Source organism: Cervus canadensis, chromosome 10, assembly GCF_019320065.1.
Source record: "Cervus canadensis isolate Bull #8, Minnesota chromosome 10, ASM1932006v1, whole genome shotgun sequence".
Taxonomy (NCBI): domain Eukaryota; kingdom Metazoa; phylum Chordata; class Mammalia; order Artiodactyla; family Cervidae; genus Cervus; species Cervus canadensis.
Genome location: NC_057395.1, coordinates 53,810,402 through 53,826,492, shown reverse-complemented (window position 1 = coordinate 53,826,492; position 16,091 = coordinate 53,810,402). Strand labels below are relative to the sequence as shown.

Below are 16,091 nucleotides of genomic sequence, written 5' to 3'. Positions count from 1 at the left end.
GGGAACGTCACTGCGCTGGGTCTGCCTGGAGGCTGGGGACTGGGCACTCGCCATGAAATTTGCCACACAGCTCTGTGAATGCTCCCCACGCAATGTGCCACACATGGCACACAAATTTCTCTCTGTTAGTGAGGAGAAGCTGGGGTCAACATTGACGGGTTAGGGCCCTGCTGGCCCGCTGTTCTAGTAGGAGGGCCCTGGCAGGTGGAGGGGGCGGGATCCACAAGCTGGTGGCTAATAGTTACACTGATGTCAGATGAGGAAGATAAAGGGGGATGGGAGGATGGAGGGCTGTCATCTGCTTGTTGACCCTCAGCTCCAAAACCATGCTATCTGCAGCTGGATAATGGGGCTGGGCTCTGGGGTGGTCTCTCTTCTGCCAGCTGGCACCATGTTAAGCTTTGAGGTTGCTGCAGAGATAGCGGGGGGCGGGGGGCAGAACATGGTCTTCCTGGTTCTGTGCGGGGCGGTGTCCTGGATGAGCTGCCCTGTGGTCGTGCAGAGGGCTGACGGTTCAGTGGCGGGTGTGGGGCCAGGGACATGGAAGTGTCAGTGAGGAGGGGGTCTGCGTGGCTCCTGGTGCACATTCTGTTCCTGAAGTCCTCGGCAGAGGCTCAGCACACAGGGCTGGTTTGGGTCCTGCCCTTCAGACTCCCCATCCCTGGACACTCAAGAGTCACCCACCCGGGGAAGGTGGAGGCCTGGCTGAACCCAAACCCTGCCAGCTGCACACGTCATCCTTCCTTACACTTTATTCTCCCCATGCCCTGGGACCCCTTCTCTGCAGAGGCGCTGCACTGCTGCCTGCCGGCCTTCTTAGCCCTCACCAGGCAGCACACTTGTGGGACCCCTCAAGGGGGCGCCCGAGACCACTGCTTGGAGCTCGACACCCCATCTGGAATGGGTAGCGAGGCATGCAGTCCCTGGGTCCAGGGTAGTAGTCTGGGTAGAGTCTGGGTTGGTGGGAGGAGGGGCACTGCTCAGTAGGGCCTGCCCGTGCAAAGCAGGGCTGGGGGCGGGGCTTGGCTGGAGCTTGAGCCATGCCGGTCTCCCAGGACCCTGCTCCCCACAGGGGAGCAGATGCTGGGGTAAGAGTGGTGGTTAAGATCATTTCCGAGATGGAGGTGTTCAAAGGCCAGTCATCTTGGCCTTCACACCCCCATGGATGTGGCAGGACCCAGTCCACTACCCCACTCCTGGGGCCGTCTGCTTGGCTGGTGGTGGGGGCTGTCCTGGCTGCGGGCAATCAGTCGGGTGGGGTTCATGACTGGGCAGGCTGGGATGCCCCGGTCTTTTCCCAGGTGCTGGTGCTGGGTGAGTGGCTCCTGGCTCCCTGGTTCCTCCTTCCTCAGGTCGGCTTCTTGGAGGCTGGGGGAAGTGGACAAATGTTAAGCTGGGAGGCACGGTAGTAACCTTGTGTGTCCTCTCTTGCGGGGACACTGGGCTTTTGCCCAGGGACTTGTGGGCAGTTTCTGGGAACACAGGAGCCCACACTGGCAGTTGACCTGCTCCTGATGGCAGCGGATGCTGGACAGGGCGACCTGATTGGAGGGAAGCCTTGGGAATTTGGTAGAAAGTGTGTGACCCTGGAATCTGCCTGGCCCTGGGGCCTCCCCTGCTGCCTTGCAGAGGGTCTGGGGCATCTGGATAAGCTGAGCTCACTGGGAAATGTTCTCAGAACACCTGGGATGTTGGCAGGTGCTTCCATGGGCCTGCCTCTGGGGTCACAGAGAAGGGACATATGGTTCCTGGCACCCTTGCAGGTGAAACCTACACGATGCTGAGCTTCAGGTGTGCCTCTGATGCGGAACCAGCTCTGGTTCTGGGTCAGATGGATCAGGTTGGCATCCTGACCCCGCGTACCACCTCTGTGACCCTGGGAAAGTTACCCCACCCTGAGCCCCCACTTTGCCATCTATGAGACAGTGATGGCTGATCCCCGGGCAGGCCCACGAGGCCCAAAGGCAGTAACGACTGGACGCTTCTTGAGCCTCTCTCTGTATGGGCACACAACACAAGGATGCTATTCTCACTTATCACCTGTGAGGTGCTGAGGGTATGGGTGCCATGGTCTGGGTGGGTGGGCAAGGGGGTGGCTTGACTCCATGTGGACGGTGGGGGCAGATGCAGTGTACCCCTGTGGACCGTGCCTGCCAGGATGGCTTCCGAAAATGCCCAGCTGGCTATGCTGTGAGGTCATACCAGCATGCTGGCCTCCTCTAGCGCTTGCCTGACAAACACAGGCTGCAGTCACCTTCCCGGCAACAATGGTGCATTGTGGCAGCTATGGCCCAGCCTGCAACACGGACCTGCCTGGACAAACACCAGGCGGCGTGCAGTATCAGCTCAGGTGTTCAAAGGCTCTCACGGGCGCCTGGAGACCTGGCCCAAGATGCCACTGTGGCCGGAGCAGGAAGTGGGAGCTGTCCTTATACCGTCGACCTGGGTGGAGGGGGAGTCCACAGGCACCACCCTTGGCAAACGGGAGAGCAGCCCCCAGCCCCCCATCGAGAACAAACACACTCACGCCCAGGAGGCAGCACCCTCTGCTGGGTCTCCTCCTCAGAAGTGGACAAGGTGGTCCAGGAGAGCTTGCCCCCTCCCAGGTGGGGCTGTGAGAGGGGAGGGGTCTAGGACCACCAGGCCTGGGACTGCTTGTGGCCCAGGATGCCCCGTCTCCCCTGAAGATGACACGACTATCCTTGCCTGTGTCCCACTACTGTCTCATATCAGCCATGGTATTGCCCCCTTTCCAGAGGGAGACAGGCTTGGGGTGAAGGGACCAGCCCAGCGAGGAGGAAGTGGACGCAGTGTCTGCCCAGGCCTGACCTGGGTCCTCTTACAAGACTGCTCTGGGAGCAGCTCCAAGTAGTCAGAAGGGCTGGGGGCATTGGTGCTACAACGGCCCTGCCTCCACCCGGGGGCCTACCTTTGCTCCAGGGGTCGGAGGCCCGCTTCCTCTTCTGCGGGCCCCGTCCACACTCCTTGTTGCAAATGCACCCGGGTCCCTCCCCTGGCGAGCTCTGTGTGGCCTCCGCCCTGGTGCTTAGGCCCATCTGAGGGGTGGGGGTGTGGTCATGGTGAGGATCCCCCAAGCCTGGGGCAGCCAGGGTGCCACCACCCCACCCCAGTGTACGGCTGTACTGACCTCACTGTCCGAGGTGTCTGGCTCGTCCAGCTCATCCGACGCCGGCTGTTGTCCTTGGGCTTTGCTGAGCTCTGCAGGACGCAGGGTGTGGGTCAGGCCAGGATGGTGGCCTGGGCATCTAGTAGAAGCCTAGGCCCCTAACCTACCAGGCTGGGATCAGTGGCAACACCTCTGAAGCTGGGGCAACTGAGGCACCGAGAGCCCGAGTAACCTGCCCTGGGGTGGAGTCCAAGCCCAAAGTCTCCTGCACTCCTGCAATGACCCCACCCACTGGGGTGCCCCTGGCTTGGTTGCTGGGTGACAGGGAACTCATCACCTGCCCTGAAGCCCCAGTTGCTAGGATGCCCTCCATTCACTTCCTGTGGTCAGAAACGTGCCTTCCCTGGGCCCCTCACTCCACTCTGGGTCTGGAGGTGGGGAACCAAATCTGAGACCAGAGTTTGTTGGGTCAGGCCCTCCCCGCTCACGGTGGTTCCATTTCCACTGTGGAACACTTCCTGTGTTCACATCCTCACCTGCGTGGCCATCTCCACCAGGCCTTGGTGGGTAGGGGGGCAGTTTAGGCCTCCCTCTGTCCTCCTCTCCTGGCCCACTTGGAGAGGGCAGGCTGAGGTGGGGCCCTGGGGCAGAGTAGGGGGCGTCCTGGCGAGAAGGAAGAGACTTGAGCTCATGTAAGGCAACTTCCCTCCCCCTCCCCTACCCGGCCTCGGGCACAGCCTGCGGGGGCCCTGGACAGGGCGGGGCTGGAGGGTCAGCTGACTCCCCGTGGCTTGTGACCTGGGCAGCAGGCTTTCCCTCGGGAACTGGCTGGTGGAGCAGAGAGGGCAGCCCGGGGCTCAGGTGCTCTGGGTGGGATACACGGAGCCCAGGAATGGGGCTTGGTCGCTCACCGGGGAAGGTGGATGCTCTTTTGCCTCTGGCTCTCTGGCTTCCTGGGTGCCATTGCTGAGTCTCTGGGCTCCACACTGGGCAGGTGGTCCCACTCCCTGGGGTGGCTCAGGGCTGGGCGTGGGGGCCCGTGGGGGGCTGAGTGACCCTGACTGGTTGGCAGGCTTGGGGGCACTGGCCCGGCACCGACCTCGCTCTGAGAGGTCCAGGGGCTTGTCTGGGACATAGTCCTGTGTGGTCGTGCCCTCCTTCCCCTGGGGGCTGCCCGGGCCTGCAGGCTGTGGGTGCCTCCCTTTGGGCAGGGCTGCCCTGGCCGCCTCACCCTCAGGACCCTCGGAGTCTGAGTCTGCTGGTGGGGAGGGTGGCATCCCTTTGGGCCCCTGAGGGCCCCTCAGCCGGGCACTGCCCACCCTGCCCTGTGCCTGCAGCTGCTGGGCCAGGAGCATGTGTAGTGCGCCTTCCAGCCGTGGGTTCCGCATGCCCGCCAGGGCGCCTGGCAGGCCCAGCAGGCCTGAGGGCTCCTCCCAGACCTCCGCCTCCCCAGCCTTGAGGCCCTGGGACTGGGGGCCGCTGGGGGCTGTGGTGGGGGCCGGGGGGCTGCCAAGGTGCAGAGTTAGGTGGCGGTTCAGGAGGCAGAGGCGGTCGGCCTGGAGGGAGTGCTTCAGGGACTCGCAGGTCTTGGCAGAGGTCCGAGAGGCCTGCAGGAAGCTGTGGGCAAGGAGAAGCCTGGTGACTGTGGGGCATGGTCAGCCCCACTTCACAGGGAGGACTGGGGGCCCTAGGGGTGAGGCGGGTGCCCACGTGACATGGTGGGCAGTGGGGAGGGGAGTGCCCAGGCCCCTGGGGATTGGGTGCCTGGTTTCAGAGTTGACATGGGGCCTGGGGGTCAGAGGAGGCACCCAGCCACTAAGGCCTCTCCCCCTTCTGGGCGTCAGCTGCCTGCCCAGTCCCCTGGAGCACCCTGCCCACCTGGGTACCCACCACAACCCCACCCCTACTCTCCTCAGACCATGATGAGAGGGGTGCCCAGTCCCAATCTCCTCTGTCCACGAATCCCCACCCCACCCTGGCAGTTCAGATGTCCACGTGGGAACCATGCTGCAGGCAGGGGGAAGCCAAGCCAGGGAGAGCAGGTCTCCTGAAGGGACAAAGCGAGGGACTTCCTGCTGCTGGCCCCTGCCTTAAAGCTGGGACCAGAGGAGGAGACTGGCTGCCCAGCTGAGGCAGCTCCTGGTGGTGGCAGAGGGCAGGTGCTCACCTGTCCAGAGGGAGGCTGTGCTCGCCAGGTGGGCTGGGTGGGCTATTCCTGGTGGGTGGCAGTGGGGGCGTCCCATTGGTGGAGCCCTGGTCGGCGGAGCAGGCCCGGGACCCTGGCCGCACCACGGCAATGGTCCCGTGCAGCTGGTTGGAGATGCGCTGGGGGTTCTGCACGGGGTGGGCGGGTCAGCCTGGGTGGGCTCGGCTGCTACCCTCTGCCCTTTTCTCTGTGCGACTTTGGGCAGGCCACCCACCCACTCTGAGCCTCGCTTCCACCCTCGTCTCATGGAGCTCAGGACTCCCTGCTTGGCACGAGGACGGGCACGTGCCATGTGCATGGCACACAGCAAGGCTGACAGTTCTGGCCTCCTCCTTGGGCTGCCCGGGAAGAGGGAGGAGTGGGCTCAGGGGTTCGGGGTCCCTCACCATCACCATGTCCGGGGTCCGTGCCTCAGGCAGATTGGGACTTGGGGAGATTTTGGCCATTGGAGATGTCCCGTACACCCCCGGCCTTTCTGTGGGAGGAGGGACAGAGGGCAGGATGGTTGGGAGGGGTTGAGAGGGGTCAGCTCAGCCCCCGGCCCGAGGGCTCCCTGGTCCCAGGCTGCTCAGCCTCCCTTGCCCCCACACCCCCCTCTCCTGTGGACCTGCACCTGCGTGGTCATCCTCCGTCTCCTCGTGGCCTCCCAGTGGTTTCTCAGTGACGGCCTTCCGGGCGCCCAGGGAGGGGAGCAGCAGGGGTGACGGGGGCTCCGAGGCGCCCTCCCTGAGCTGGGGCTTGGGCCTGTCCCCAGTGGGAGGCAAAGATGAGGCAGGTGAGGGGGCAGCATCCCAGAGATGATCAGAAAGGCCAGGGTGCCCTCCTGGGGGCCAAGCCGCCTGTGCGGGAGACCCAGGTGACCAGGAAAGACATCATCGTGGGCTCACACCCATGTCTGGGGGTGGCCCAAGCGCCAGAGCTGCCATGGGTGCTGTGGCCCAGCTCTGTTTTCGGGGTGTCTTGTGCCTGCAGACCAGGGGAGGTTGCTATCTGTCCCAGGGTGCTGGCCTGTGAGACCCCTCCCCCTGCACCAGTGCCTGGGGCTCCCCCCACTCACCCTGGGCCCTGAAGCCGCTTCACTTCCTCCTTCAAGGCATCATTTTCCTCCTGCAGCCGCGTCAGCTCAGTGGCTGCAGAAGGCACTGATTAGGAAGGACTTGGGGCAGGGAAGGGCGGGTGGGGACCTCACGACCCTGGGAGTCCCCCTGTCCTGGCCCAACTGGGACTCCAGCACTTGGCTCGGGGCCTGGCATACAGTAGGTGCCCCATAGATGCTTGCTGCCTGAGTGGGTGGGTGGATGTTGAGTGAGCAGAACCAGCCTGGAGGCCATGAAAAGGGATGGCACTCCCCAGTTCCCAGGGACCCCCCCAGCCAAAGGAAAGGGGCTTGTGCTCATCAGCAGGCCGCATGGAACCCAGCTCTCTGCGGGACCCTCCTCATCCTTAGAAGGAGGGAGCTGAGGCCCTGAGAGGACAGGGATGCCCCGGCCTGGTGACTGTGCAGCAGGTGGCCTGTGGGGGTCAGCGGGGGGCTTTGCACCATCTGTCTGTGAGTTGCGGTGCGGATGTCCCTCCTGACAGTGCAGGCCTGGATCACCTCCTCCCCTTTCCCCGAGACCCCTCGTTGGGCTGAGCAGGTGGGGGGTCGCCGCCCCCCACAGGAAGATGGGGTGCAGGACGCGGGGCAGGGGGTGCTCACTGAGGAGGAAGACGTGCTGCAGGTTCTGGAGGAGGGAGCTCTCGAACTCTTGCTGCTTCTTCCTGGCCAGCTCCTGGGTGACCATGCAGCGGTCACACAGCCCAGCCCGCAGCCTGTGGGGCGAGGAGGGATGGCGAGGGGCCGCTCTGAGAGGGAGGGGCTGGGATACCCCACCCCCCGCCCCACTCCCAGGACCTGCCCTGCCTTTCCCCACTGCGTTGCCCACCCCGTGGGCTCAGCACACCACATGCTATTGAGTTTGGGAAGGAACCTTGAAAAATGCAGTTTACTTAAGGCTCTGAGAAGTCCTGCAGTGGCGGAGTTGACTCCAGAGCATCCCAGACTCATTCTCCACAGAACGCTCTGGTCTTCCCTCTGCTCCTGCCCCCATCATGAGTGGGGTGTGAGGTGACCCCACCTGTTCTCCAGCACCCGCAGGTTCTCCTTCAGCACCTTCTGCTGCTCCCTGAGCTGGTGGTTCTTGGCACAGAGCTCCTCCACCCTCTGGGCATCCCTGTGGGGGATGATCTGAAGTTGGGGGTCTGCTCTACCCAGAAAGCCCTCCGCTACCCACTAGCCTCTCCCTGGCCACCAGCCTAGGACTTCCTTGAGACTTAGGGCCTTGCAAGGGCTATGCCAGCTCGCCCAAGCGTGAGCATGTACAGCCACCTTGAGGACTCTCTCATCCCCGTGCCACCTGGCAGAGTTCTGTGAAGTGGGGACCTGGGGAGTCTGCCTGTGGGTCTCCAGGACTCATGAGGAGTCCCCCTGTTGACAGTTATCAGTCCCAGATGTGCCCTGCATGGATACTCCTTGCCCAACCCTTTGGAGGGTCCCTGTTCACTCTGTTGGGCTCAGACTTTCCAGCCCCGCTCCTCCAGCTCCTGGAAGCATGACCTTGGACCAGCCTCCCCCTACCCACTATGCTGAGCTTCAGTTTCTCCTGTATCACTGCTGGTAGCAGTGTCAGGGCTCTGGGGCTGCAGGGGAAGAGGGGGAGATGAGCTCTGGGAGTCACTGCCCTTCCAGTCTCCTGGGCCAGGCCTGTCCTCACTCACCGGCACCTCTCTGAGTTCAGTTCCAGAAGCTTGTTCTGCAGGCCTGAGGAGTGAGGAAAGGGGCAGAGGTCAGGCCCAGCCGGGCTGCCATCTCTACATGGAGCTGGGGTGTTTCCTGTCCCTGGTTGTCTGGCAGAGCCCTCTCCAGACGCCCGCCACTTGCCTGAGTCCCTGCACGGACTCCCTGAGGTCACCCCCTTGAAGGGCTCCCAGTCTGTGTCTGCCGCCAGCTTCTGCTCAGTCTCCTGGCTGCCTGGGACCCCGGTCTGGGCCCAGCCTCTCTCCTCCCTTGTCTCTGGCTCTGGTGTCAGTTGAGGATGGGTCCCGGATGCTGGGAGTCAGCAGTTACCCAGCCAAGGCCCGGGAGGGATGCTTTTTGGGTGCTGCCAATGGGCCCCCAAGGGAGACCCCAGCAGAGCCCCTCCTCCCCTCCCTATCATGGTCTGGCTTGGGCCCTAGGCTAGCCCAAGCAGTTCCTGCCTCTCTGGGTCTCTGGGCCTTTGGTGTGGGGGGCAGGTGAGGACTCTCAGAAAAGTCAGGGGAGGGTCTGGCCCAGGCGCTGGGGGAGTGAATGGAGCAGGTGGCTGCAGTCCTGTTGCTGGTGGGGAAATTGGATAGACATGCATGCCAGGGCAGAGCTTAGCCTGGGGTTCTGGAAGCGGCAGAGGGATTTTAGCTCAGCACCCAGAAGGCTCCAGACAAGCCTCCAGAGCCTTGGGCTCCACTCCTACAAGGAAAGAAGGTGACCTCCCTTCTGGGGGACATGGAGGCCCCCACCTTGGGCAAGGGGCTGGTCTTGGCTGTAGTGTCTTGGCTCTCTGCGGCCAGGCTGGTCTTTTCTTTCTGTTCTGATGTGAGCTGACCATTTGGGGACCACCCCTTCAGGGCTGCACTTGGGTGTTGATCTAAGGCTGGGTGCCTGGCCACTATGCAGCTCTGGGCTCTGGGTCAGGACTCCCTTTCTGGGCCTGGAAGGCGTGGTCCTGGTTTTGGTGAGAATTTGAGGCAACATGTGGGAGTCCCCTGGCCTGACCTTGACCCTTAGACTGCTGTCTGGCTGAAAGTTTGTCCTCCCCAAGGTACTCACCCATGACCTCATTCTCGTGGACTTCCTTCAGTCTATTTAGTGATTCTGTGAAGCTCTCCATGGCTCCCGTGGCCCTGGCCCTGGGTCCTCTGTGCTCCAGGTGTGGGGACGGCCCCTTGGCCTCTACTGCCCCTCTGTTTCCAGCCTGTGGAGTAGGAAGCAGGAGTACAGTCACATTAGCTCAGGAGGGATCTGTGGGCTGCCGGGTGCAGGAGGCAGGTGTGGGAGTCCTGTCTTGTGACCACCCACTGGGTCATGTCCACACCTGAGGGGGGCATGTATGTCCCTCCTGTAGGGACTTCTCACTTCATCTCAACTCCCTAATCCAGTCTTCACAGCAAAGCAGATGGCCTGAGGGGACCAGCTCCCACTTGATGCTGGCGCCACAAGGGTGCATGTGACCTGTGATGAGGCCCCAGACTGGAGATGTCCATGCCGGCCGACAGCTGGCGGGTCAGTAAGCCAGGATGTGTTCAGCCTGGAAAGCTCTCTCAGTAGGGTCCAGGTTCCTGAAGTGGCATGGATGGCCCCATGGGGCCACAGTGGAGACTTCGGGGGTCGGCTGGCTATTTTCTCTGCCGGAACTGGTGACTGTGCCCTGGCAGAAGTCCACCTAACTGCCCCTCATGGCCTGGGCCCGTTTTCCTGCCTGTGTTTCACCTCCATGAGGCATTTGTTAAAACTTAAAAGATTGTGGGATTGAGAACCCAAGCTGGGAGCTAGATAACCTTGCCCATCGTGTGACTGCTGGGAGCTCTGGCACCTCTGAGCAGCCCTTTCTTCCCTCTGGTAGTGGCGATGGGGCCTGTCTAATGGGCCTGGTGAACATGCCTCGGGATCCTGCAGGGTCCAGCTTGGAGCTGGGGGTGAGGCCGGGGCTCAGCCCAGCGGCAGCTTCCTTACTGTGGTGCCAGGCACCACCCTCCTCCAGGCGGGAGCCCCTTGGTCCTGGTGGCACATCTCTGGTGGTGGGTACCACCGGCCACCATTACCCTGTGGCACCATCTGTCACCCAGTGGGGGTCAGACCCACAGCTCATAGCCAGGTCAGCAGAGATGCCACCAGCCCAGACCCGTGCCATCACCTCCAAGCTGGGGGGAGGCAGCCCCTCTGGTCCCTCCTTGTTCTCAGCCTGAGGAGCCCAGGGGTCCGCTGGACCTCGAGAACAAGCGGCTGACTCCTGGTACACTGAGTCCTCTCCTCCCGGGGTCCTACACTGGGTGTTGGCAGCAGCTCGTGGTTTGCTCTCTGCACATGCCCAGAATATCACTCCCTCCTTCACAGAGCCTGCCTGGGCCCAGGCCACCAACCACTGCTGCAGTGCTCCACCACCCCCAGGAGGGCCTCTGCACAAACCCTGGAAACCTCTGCCCAAAGACCCCTTCGGCCTTGCCCGAAGGAGGGTTGTGGTCTTGCATTTCAGAGACTGGAGTGTTTGCAGCAGTAGTCTCCAAACTGGAAATCCTCCAATGCCTGCTGGTGAGTGTCCAGCAGTGGCAAGAGAGATGACGACCCAGGGCCATTACGGTTTGGTTCTGAGACACTGCAGAGTAGGGGCCAGACTGGGGAAGCCAGCGCACTGCGGGATTCATGCACAGGGAGTGTAGAAGAGGCACAGCTGCTCTAGGCTCTCTGAAGCTGGGTGGTGGGCACTCTGGCACTGGGATCACTAACTGAGGGGAGCAGGCCCTGTGACCCCAAGAGAAGCCAGGGGCCAGGGCAAGCACTATCCTGGAGCTTTCCAAGGGGACTTGACAGGGAGGCTGGCTCTCAGCCTGGTCCTCGAACCCCAGGCCCAGCAAGAGGACAGAGAATGGTCCTGTGTCTCACAGTGGCCACCAGAGCCCGTAGGCAGAGATGTGCTGGAGGGATGTAGTGACAGGAAGGTGGGGCTCCCCAAACTTTTTTTTAGACCTGCCTGGCCTCTGGGACACTCCCAAGAGATGGCCAGGGAAGGGGGGATCCCTGCTCACTGGCTGTGTGTTGGGTGGGTGAGGGCTCTGAGAATGAGGAGCTTGGCGGGGTTCCCCTCCTTGAGGCTGGGAGCCAGTGGCATATCCTGGCAGGTTAGGGAATAAGATGCTGAATTGCAGAGGCTGGGGGAGCCAAGGCTATAGTAGGAATACAAAGTAATCCGGCCCCACTTCCTGAGCCCATCTAACCCTGACCACGCTGCAAGGAGCCAACTTTCCAGATGGGGAAACTGAGGCCCAAAGACATTGAAGCATGCTCCTTGGCTGCCCAGTGGGAAGCAGGATTCGGGGCTTGACTTCTTCCTGGGGCTGAGGATGTGTCCTTGCCCGCTGTGGACCAGGGATGTGCTCCAGGTGGCCCTGCTCTGCTGGCTCTCCCATCTTCATCTTGTGGTGGGAGACGGGACTGCGGCAGGAGCTCTCCTCAGCTCGGGCTCCCTGCAGGGTGAGGTGGGCCAGCTGGGGAGGGCCAAGCCACTGTGCCTGAAATTCCACCCAGACCCGCCTGACAGGCCGTTCTTCCCCATCAGCGTCTGCCATGGGCCGTGGGCTGGGCCAACGCCCGTGAAGGAGCCGTCCCTGGGAGCCTGCGGTGCCCCAGGCCCTGGAGAGGCTCTGCGGACAGGCGCAGGTCTGAGTGAGAGGCCAACACTGTTCCTAATGACAGCGCTGTGGTGTGGAGCAGGGCAGGTAAAGGCCAAGACACCCTCCTCTGTCCCGGTACCCCAGGCTCGTCTCTATTCCAAACCGCCCAAAGGCCCCACCTGGCTGCCCCTCTGGGGTCTCTGATGGGCAGAGGGCAGCATGGACACAGACACGGGGTCAGGCAGGGGCAGCGCAGCTGGAGGGTGTTGTCCTGCTGGGAGCCCCACATCTCCCAGGGATGACCAGGGCTGTCCAGCCCCTGGTGACAGTGCCATGGGGGTGGTGTGGCTCCCCTGGACTGGCAGGTGACAGAGGGTGTTTGGCCAAGGAGAAGAGGACAGTCAGTCTCCTGGGGCAGTCCCAGCCCCCACTCTCTGAGTGCAGGGGGGAGGGGTAGGTCCAAGGAAGCAGCGGTAGGATGAGGAGGTGGGTCCGCAGCTGACAGGGGTTTGGTGGCTGTGGGCAGGAAGAACCTCAGCTGTAAAAGCGCATGTGGGGGCTTCCCTGGTAGCTCAGTGCGTAAGAATCTGCCTGCCAGTGCAGGAGACACGAGTTTGAGCCCTGGTCCGGGAAGATCTCACATGCTGTGGAGCAACTAAGCCCATGTGCCACAACTACTGAGTCTGTGCTCTAGAGTCTGGGAGCTACAACTACTGAAGCCCGCCTGCCTACAGCATGTGCTCCTCAAGAGAAGCCACTGCAATGAAAAGCTTGCACATCACAACTAGAGAGTAGCCCCATTTGCCAAAACTAGAGAAAAACCTGTGCAGTAGCAAAGACCCAGCGCAGACAAAAACAAGTAAATGAACATAAATAAGGTTATTTTTAAAAGGTGCATGTGGTCTCTGCCAGGGGGCGGTGGGCCAGCCCTCCCTGGGGGCCTCGGTGGTATTTGCCAGGTGTGCTGAGAGCCACTGAGGGGAGAGGGGCTCAGGGGCTCAGGGAACTCAAGGCAGGAGGGCTCCCCCCAGGCCTGGGGTGGGGGCTACAGTGCTGTCAGGAGGAGTGAGCAGGTTATGGGGTGGGGTCTTGGCTGCTGCCTCTGGGCCTGGGGGCCCTGGGCAATGGAGAGGGTGGCCCGAGTTGCCCGCTGCGGCGGGGGGCGGTGGGCGCTGGGAGCAGAGGCCTGAAGGCTGCTCCTCAAGGGCCCAGGGTCATGCCTACTCCTGCTCTGGACACCCAGGCTGGAAGGTCTCTGCTGGGTGGAGCCCCAGAAGCTGCAGGTGGCAGGGCAGGGCAGGGGTCAGGCACACTGCTGACCCCATGCACCTGCCACTCACCTGGGCAAGGTCAGCCTGCGCAGTGCACCCTGGCCTGCCTGGAGCCTTTGTGGACAGGACTAGTGCGTTCCCAGAGCCTGAGTCCCTCATCTGGGGTAACCGCGCCGCCAGCTCAGGTTGTTGTGGGTGTGTCCCACCAAATACATGTGTCTGGACAATGCCGTCCGGGTGAAGTGTGTACCCAGCCCAGGGCCTGGCATGCACTCAGCTAACTGCAGATGGAGACCCTGCATCCACTGCATGCAGCTGCGCGCCAGCCCCTCCCCTGCAGGTGGCCCTAGGGGTCCAGCAGGGCTCCTTATAGGAGCCCAAGTTCAAGTGCCACCAAGGCCCTCTACAGGAGGACAAGAACGCCCCTGAGTTCAGAGCAGAGTCTCAGATGCCAGCACTGATGACACACATTCGTGCCCCTCATGGACACTCAGGGTCCACTGGGTCTTGGTGGCCATGGCTCAGGGAAATGCCCCTGCCACCATGTACAGAGAAGGCCACCAGAGCCCCCGCTGTGGCCCCAGGCCGGGTGCTGCCCGCTGAGCCACAAAGCCTTGGTGGTGAGGTTCTTGCCTGGCTCCTGGGCCGGCCGGCAGGGCCCTGATCACTTTCTCTCATTGGGGCCTCTTCTCCAGCAGGCCCTGGGGTCCAGGAGCCCCAGGCCCCCAGTTCTGCGCCTGTTCTGCCATTGATCCATCCACCCACCTGTGAGTAACACAATGACAATGGTGCAGCAGTAACCACAGTGGTGGCCTTTGTTCCCCGAGCAGTCGCTCAGCCGAGTACCGGGCCAGGGCTCTATGCGCTGTGTGGTGTCTACAGCAGGCCCCCTACCACGTCCCAGGGTGATCCACGGATGCTCCGCCTGCCCGTCACCAAGGACCTCACGAGGCTGCGCACACCATCCAAGCCCTTTCCATGTCCTCCACACAGGTCTTTATGGAGCACCTGCTGTGTGCCCCGGCTCAGCCCACAGGTGATTGGAGCTCACCTTGCCTTCTGGCGCTCACTGTCCCATTCTACAGATTCAGGGACTGAGGTGCGAAGCAGGTCGGAGGCTCTGGTGGTGGCTCCCTGCGCCCCATGTGGTGAGGGAGAAGCCCCTTCTTCGGCCACCTTAGCTGAGTCTCTCTCCCACTGTGTCTCAGTGTCCCGGGCCGTGAAACGACGGCGGTGCCCTGGCCCAGCTCCTGGAGACTGAGGAGTCTGCACCACCTTGGGCGGCTGGGTCGCCTCCATGTGGCAGGTATCCAGTGCCCATTGACGGCAGGTGGTCAGGGGCCAGCCTGCCAGCCTCCACATCCAGGCGTCTGGCAGGAACGTCTCATGTAGTCAGTCCCTGGGCTCATGCTGCCTGTGGCGTGGCCATGACAGCCCTTACTTTGCAGATGAAGGATCTATGGCTCTGAAAGATGGCACTACTCCACAGTCACCAGCTCGCAAGGGACATGGCCAGTGCAGCCTCCTGCAACCTCCTGGGCCAGCTCAGATGGCAGGTCCTGAGAGGTGCCACTGCCTGGATGGTTTCTAGCATCGCCAGACACCTAGACCCGTGACACATGTGCATATGTATGTGATGCCCACACGTGCAGACACAACAGTATCCTAACAACATCCCAACAACTAGTGCACAACAGAGAAACGTGTGCACATGCGTGCACTCCCCTCACCGTGCATGTGGCACTCTGAAGGACGGGGGAAAGCTGCTTGCACGTGTGTGCGCATACTTGAGTATCGCATGTGCGTGTGCACACATGCACAGAGACACAAGGCAGGTGTGCGCTCGCTAAGCATGGCCGAGGTGTCGCTGGTGGCTCGGGTAACAGTGGGCCCTGCAACCTGATTCCTCAAGGATGGGCCGGCCCAGGGCCACTGCGACTTCTCAGCCGCCTCCCTGAGGCCTGGCAGGGGAGGCTGAGCAGGACCGAGGCCTGGGGGCCTTTTGTCACTGCTTCCCAGGGGACACCGAACTGAGGGCAGCTGATGTCCTACAGTGCCCAGCAGGGAGACGTGGCCGGCTGCACCGCACGCACTCCACCCCTCATTCCCTGGCTGCAGCCTGTCTGAGGATCCGGGTGGTGAGGCCGGACCAGGATGAAGTGCCAGGCCCCCGGCCTGTTCCCAGTGTCCCCAGACGACCCAGGGACTTCCCAGCACAGCAGTGCCAACCCCAGCCTTCCCAGCCTTGGCTCCCCCAGCCTGTCTGCCCAGGAAGCTCGCTGCAGCCTGTGTTCCCACTCAGTCCCCTGGACTGTGTGCCCCAGAGCAAGGGCTGCAGCCACCACCCCACCCTGGCCCCTCCTCCAGCCCCCACGAGCAGGGGCTGGGTCTCCACCTGGTAGCTAGCACCCCACAGTGACCCCAGATCTTGTGCACCTTCCCCTGCCCCCAACTACTGAAGCCGCTGGGGCCCTGGGGCCCCCAGGTACTCACATGGCCCCGTGTCCGCATCGACCTCCGGGGACCTCCGCTCTGCTCCGGGAAGCTCCCGCCTGAGAGATGGAAACCAGCACTATGAACTTGCTTGGGAACAAGACATAATTTTGGCCAAACCCGCTTGACAGGTTTTTGATTCCCCGGGCCAGGAGCAGAGAGGAGGCAGAGCCGGCCCAAAGCCACCCAACGGGTTCTGCCATCGCAAAGAAAGTGGCAGAACGGGTCGGGTCTGACCCTCACAGAGAGAGGATTGTTTCTCCATGATCTCTGCATGGCCTGGGCCTCTGGCTGGAGCCGGGCAGTTAGCAAGGAGAATCCAGAGCCTGGAAGTGGCTGTGAGGGGCAGGGCAGGGGCAGGTTGTGGGGGAGCTGGGGGAGGAAGGAACATTGTTACCTCGGGGTGGAGGACAGCAGCGAGCCTCTCCCCTGGCTCTCCTGGGCTGAGCTGTCCTGCCTCAGTTTCCTTGTCTGTAAATTGGGAATGATGACCACGGGCCTGCCTCTATTGGAGCTCTGGAGATGGAATTGTTAGGTAGTTAGAATAGGGAAAAAGAGTCCAAAATGGCCGTGGCTAAAAGACCTGGAAGGG

General features: G+C 62.3%; 1 protein-coding gene across 3 annotated transcripts; it reads right to left on the bottom strand.

The window, feature by feature from the left end:
- Nucleotides 1-734: 734 nt before the first annotated feature.
- RBBP8NL (RBBP8 N-terminal like) lies at nt 735-15,583 on the bottom strand. 3 transcript variants are annotated; one of them, XM_043479638.1, is made up of 14 exons: nt 15,500-15,583; nt 9,178-9,322; nt 8,091-8,133; nt 7,451-7,546; nt 7,033-7,145; nt 6,391-6,463; nt 5,941-6,077; nt 5,720-5,808; nt 5,295-5,461; nt 4,039-4,744; nt 3,664-3,790; nt 3,149-3,219; nt 2,930-3,056; nt 880-1,368 (listed from the first exon to the last, which is right to left on the bottom strand). In XM_043479638.1, the coding sequence occupies exons 1-14, from the start codon at nt 15,515-15,517 to the stop codon at nt 1,349-1,351; spliced, it is 1,932 nt and encodes a 643-aa protein (XP_043335573.1). In that variant the 5' UTR covers nt 15,518-15,583; the 3' UTR covers nt 880-1,348. The 3 variants fall into 3 exon arrangements, with proteins under 3 accessions (XP_043335571.1, XP_043335572.1, XP_043335573.1); XM_043479636.1 differs by lacking the exon at nt 2,930-3,056 and having other exon boundaries at nt 735-1,368; XM_043479637.1 differs by lacking the exon at nt 2,930-3,056 and having other exon boundaries at nt 735-1,368; nt 5,947-6,077.
- Nucleotides 15,584-16,091: the final 508 nt, after the last annotated feature.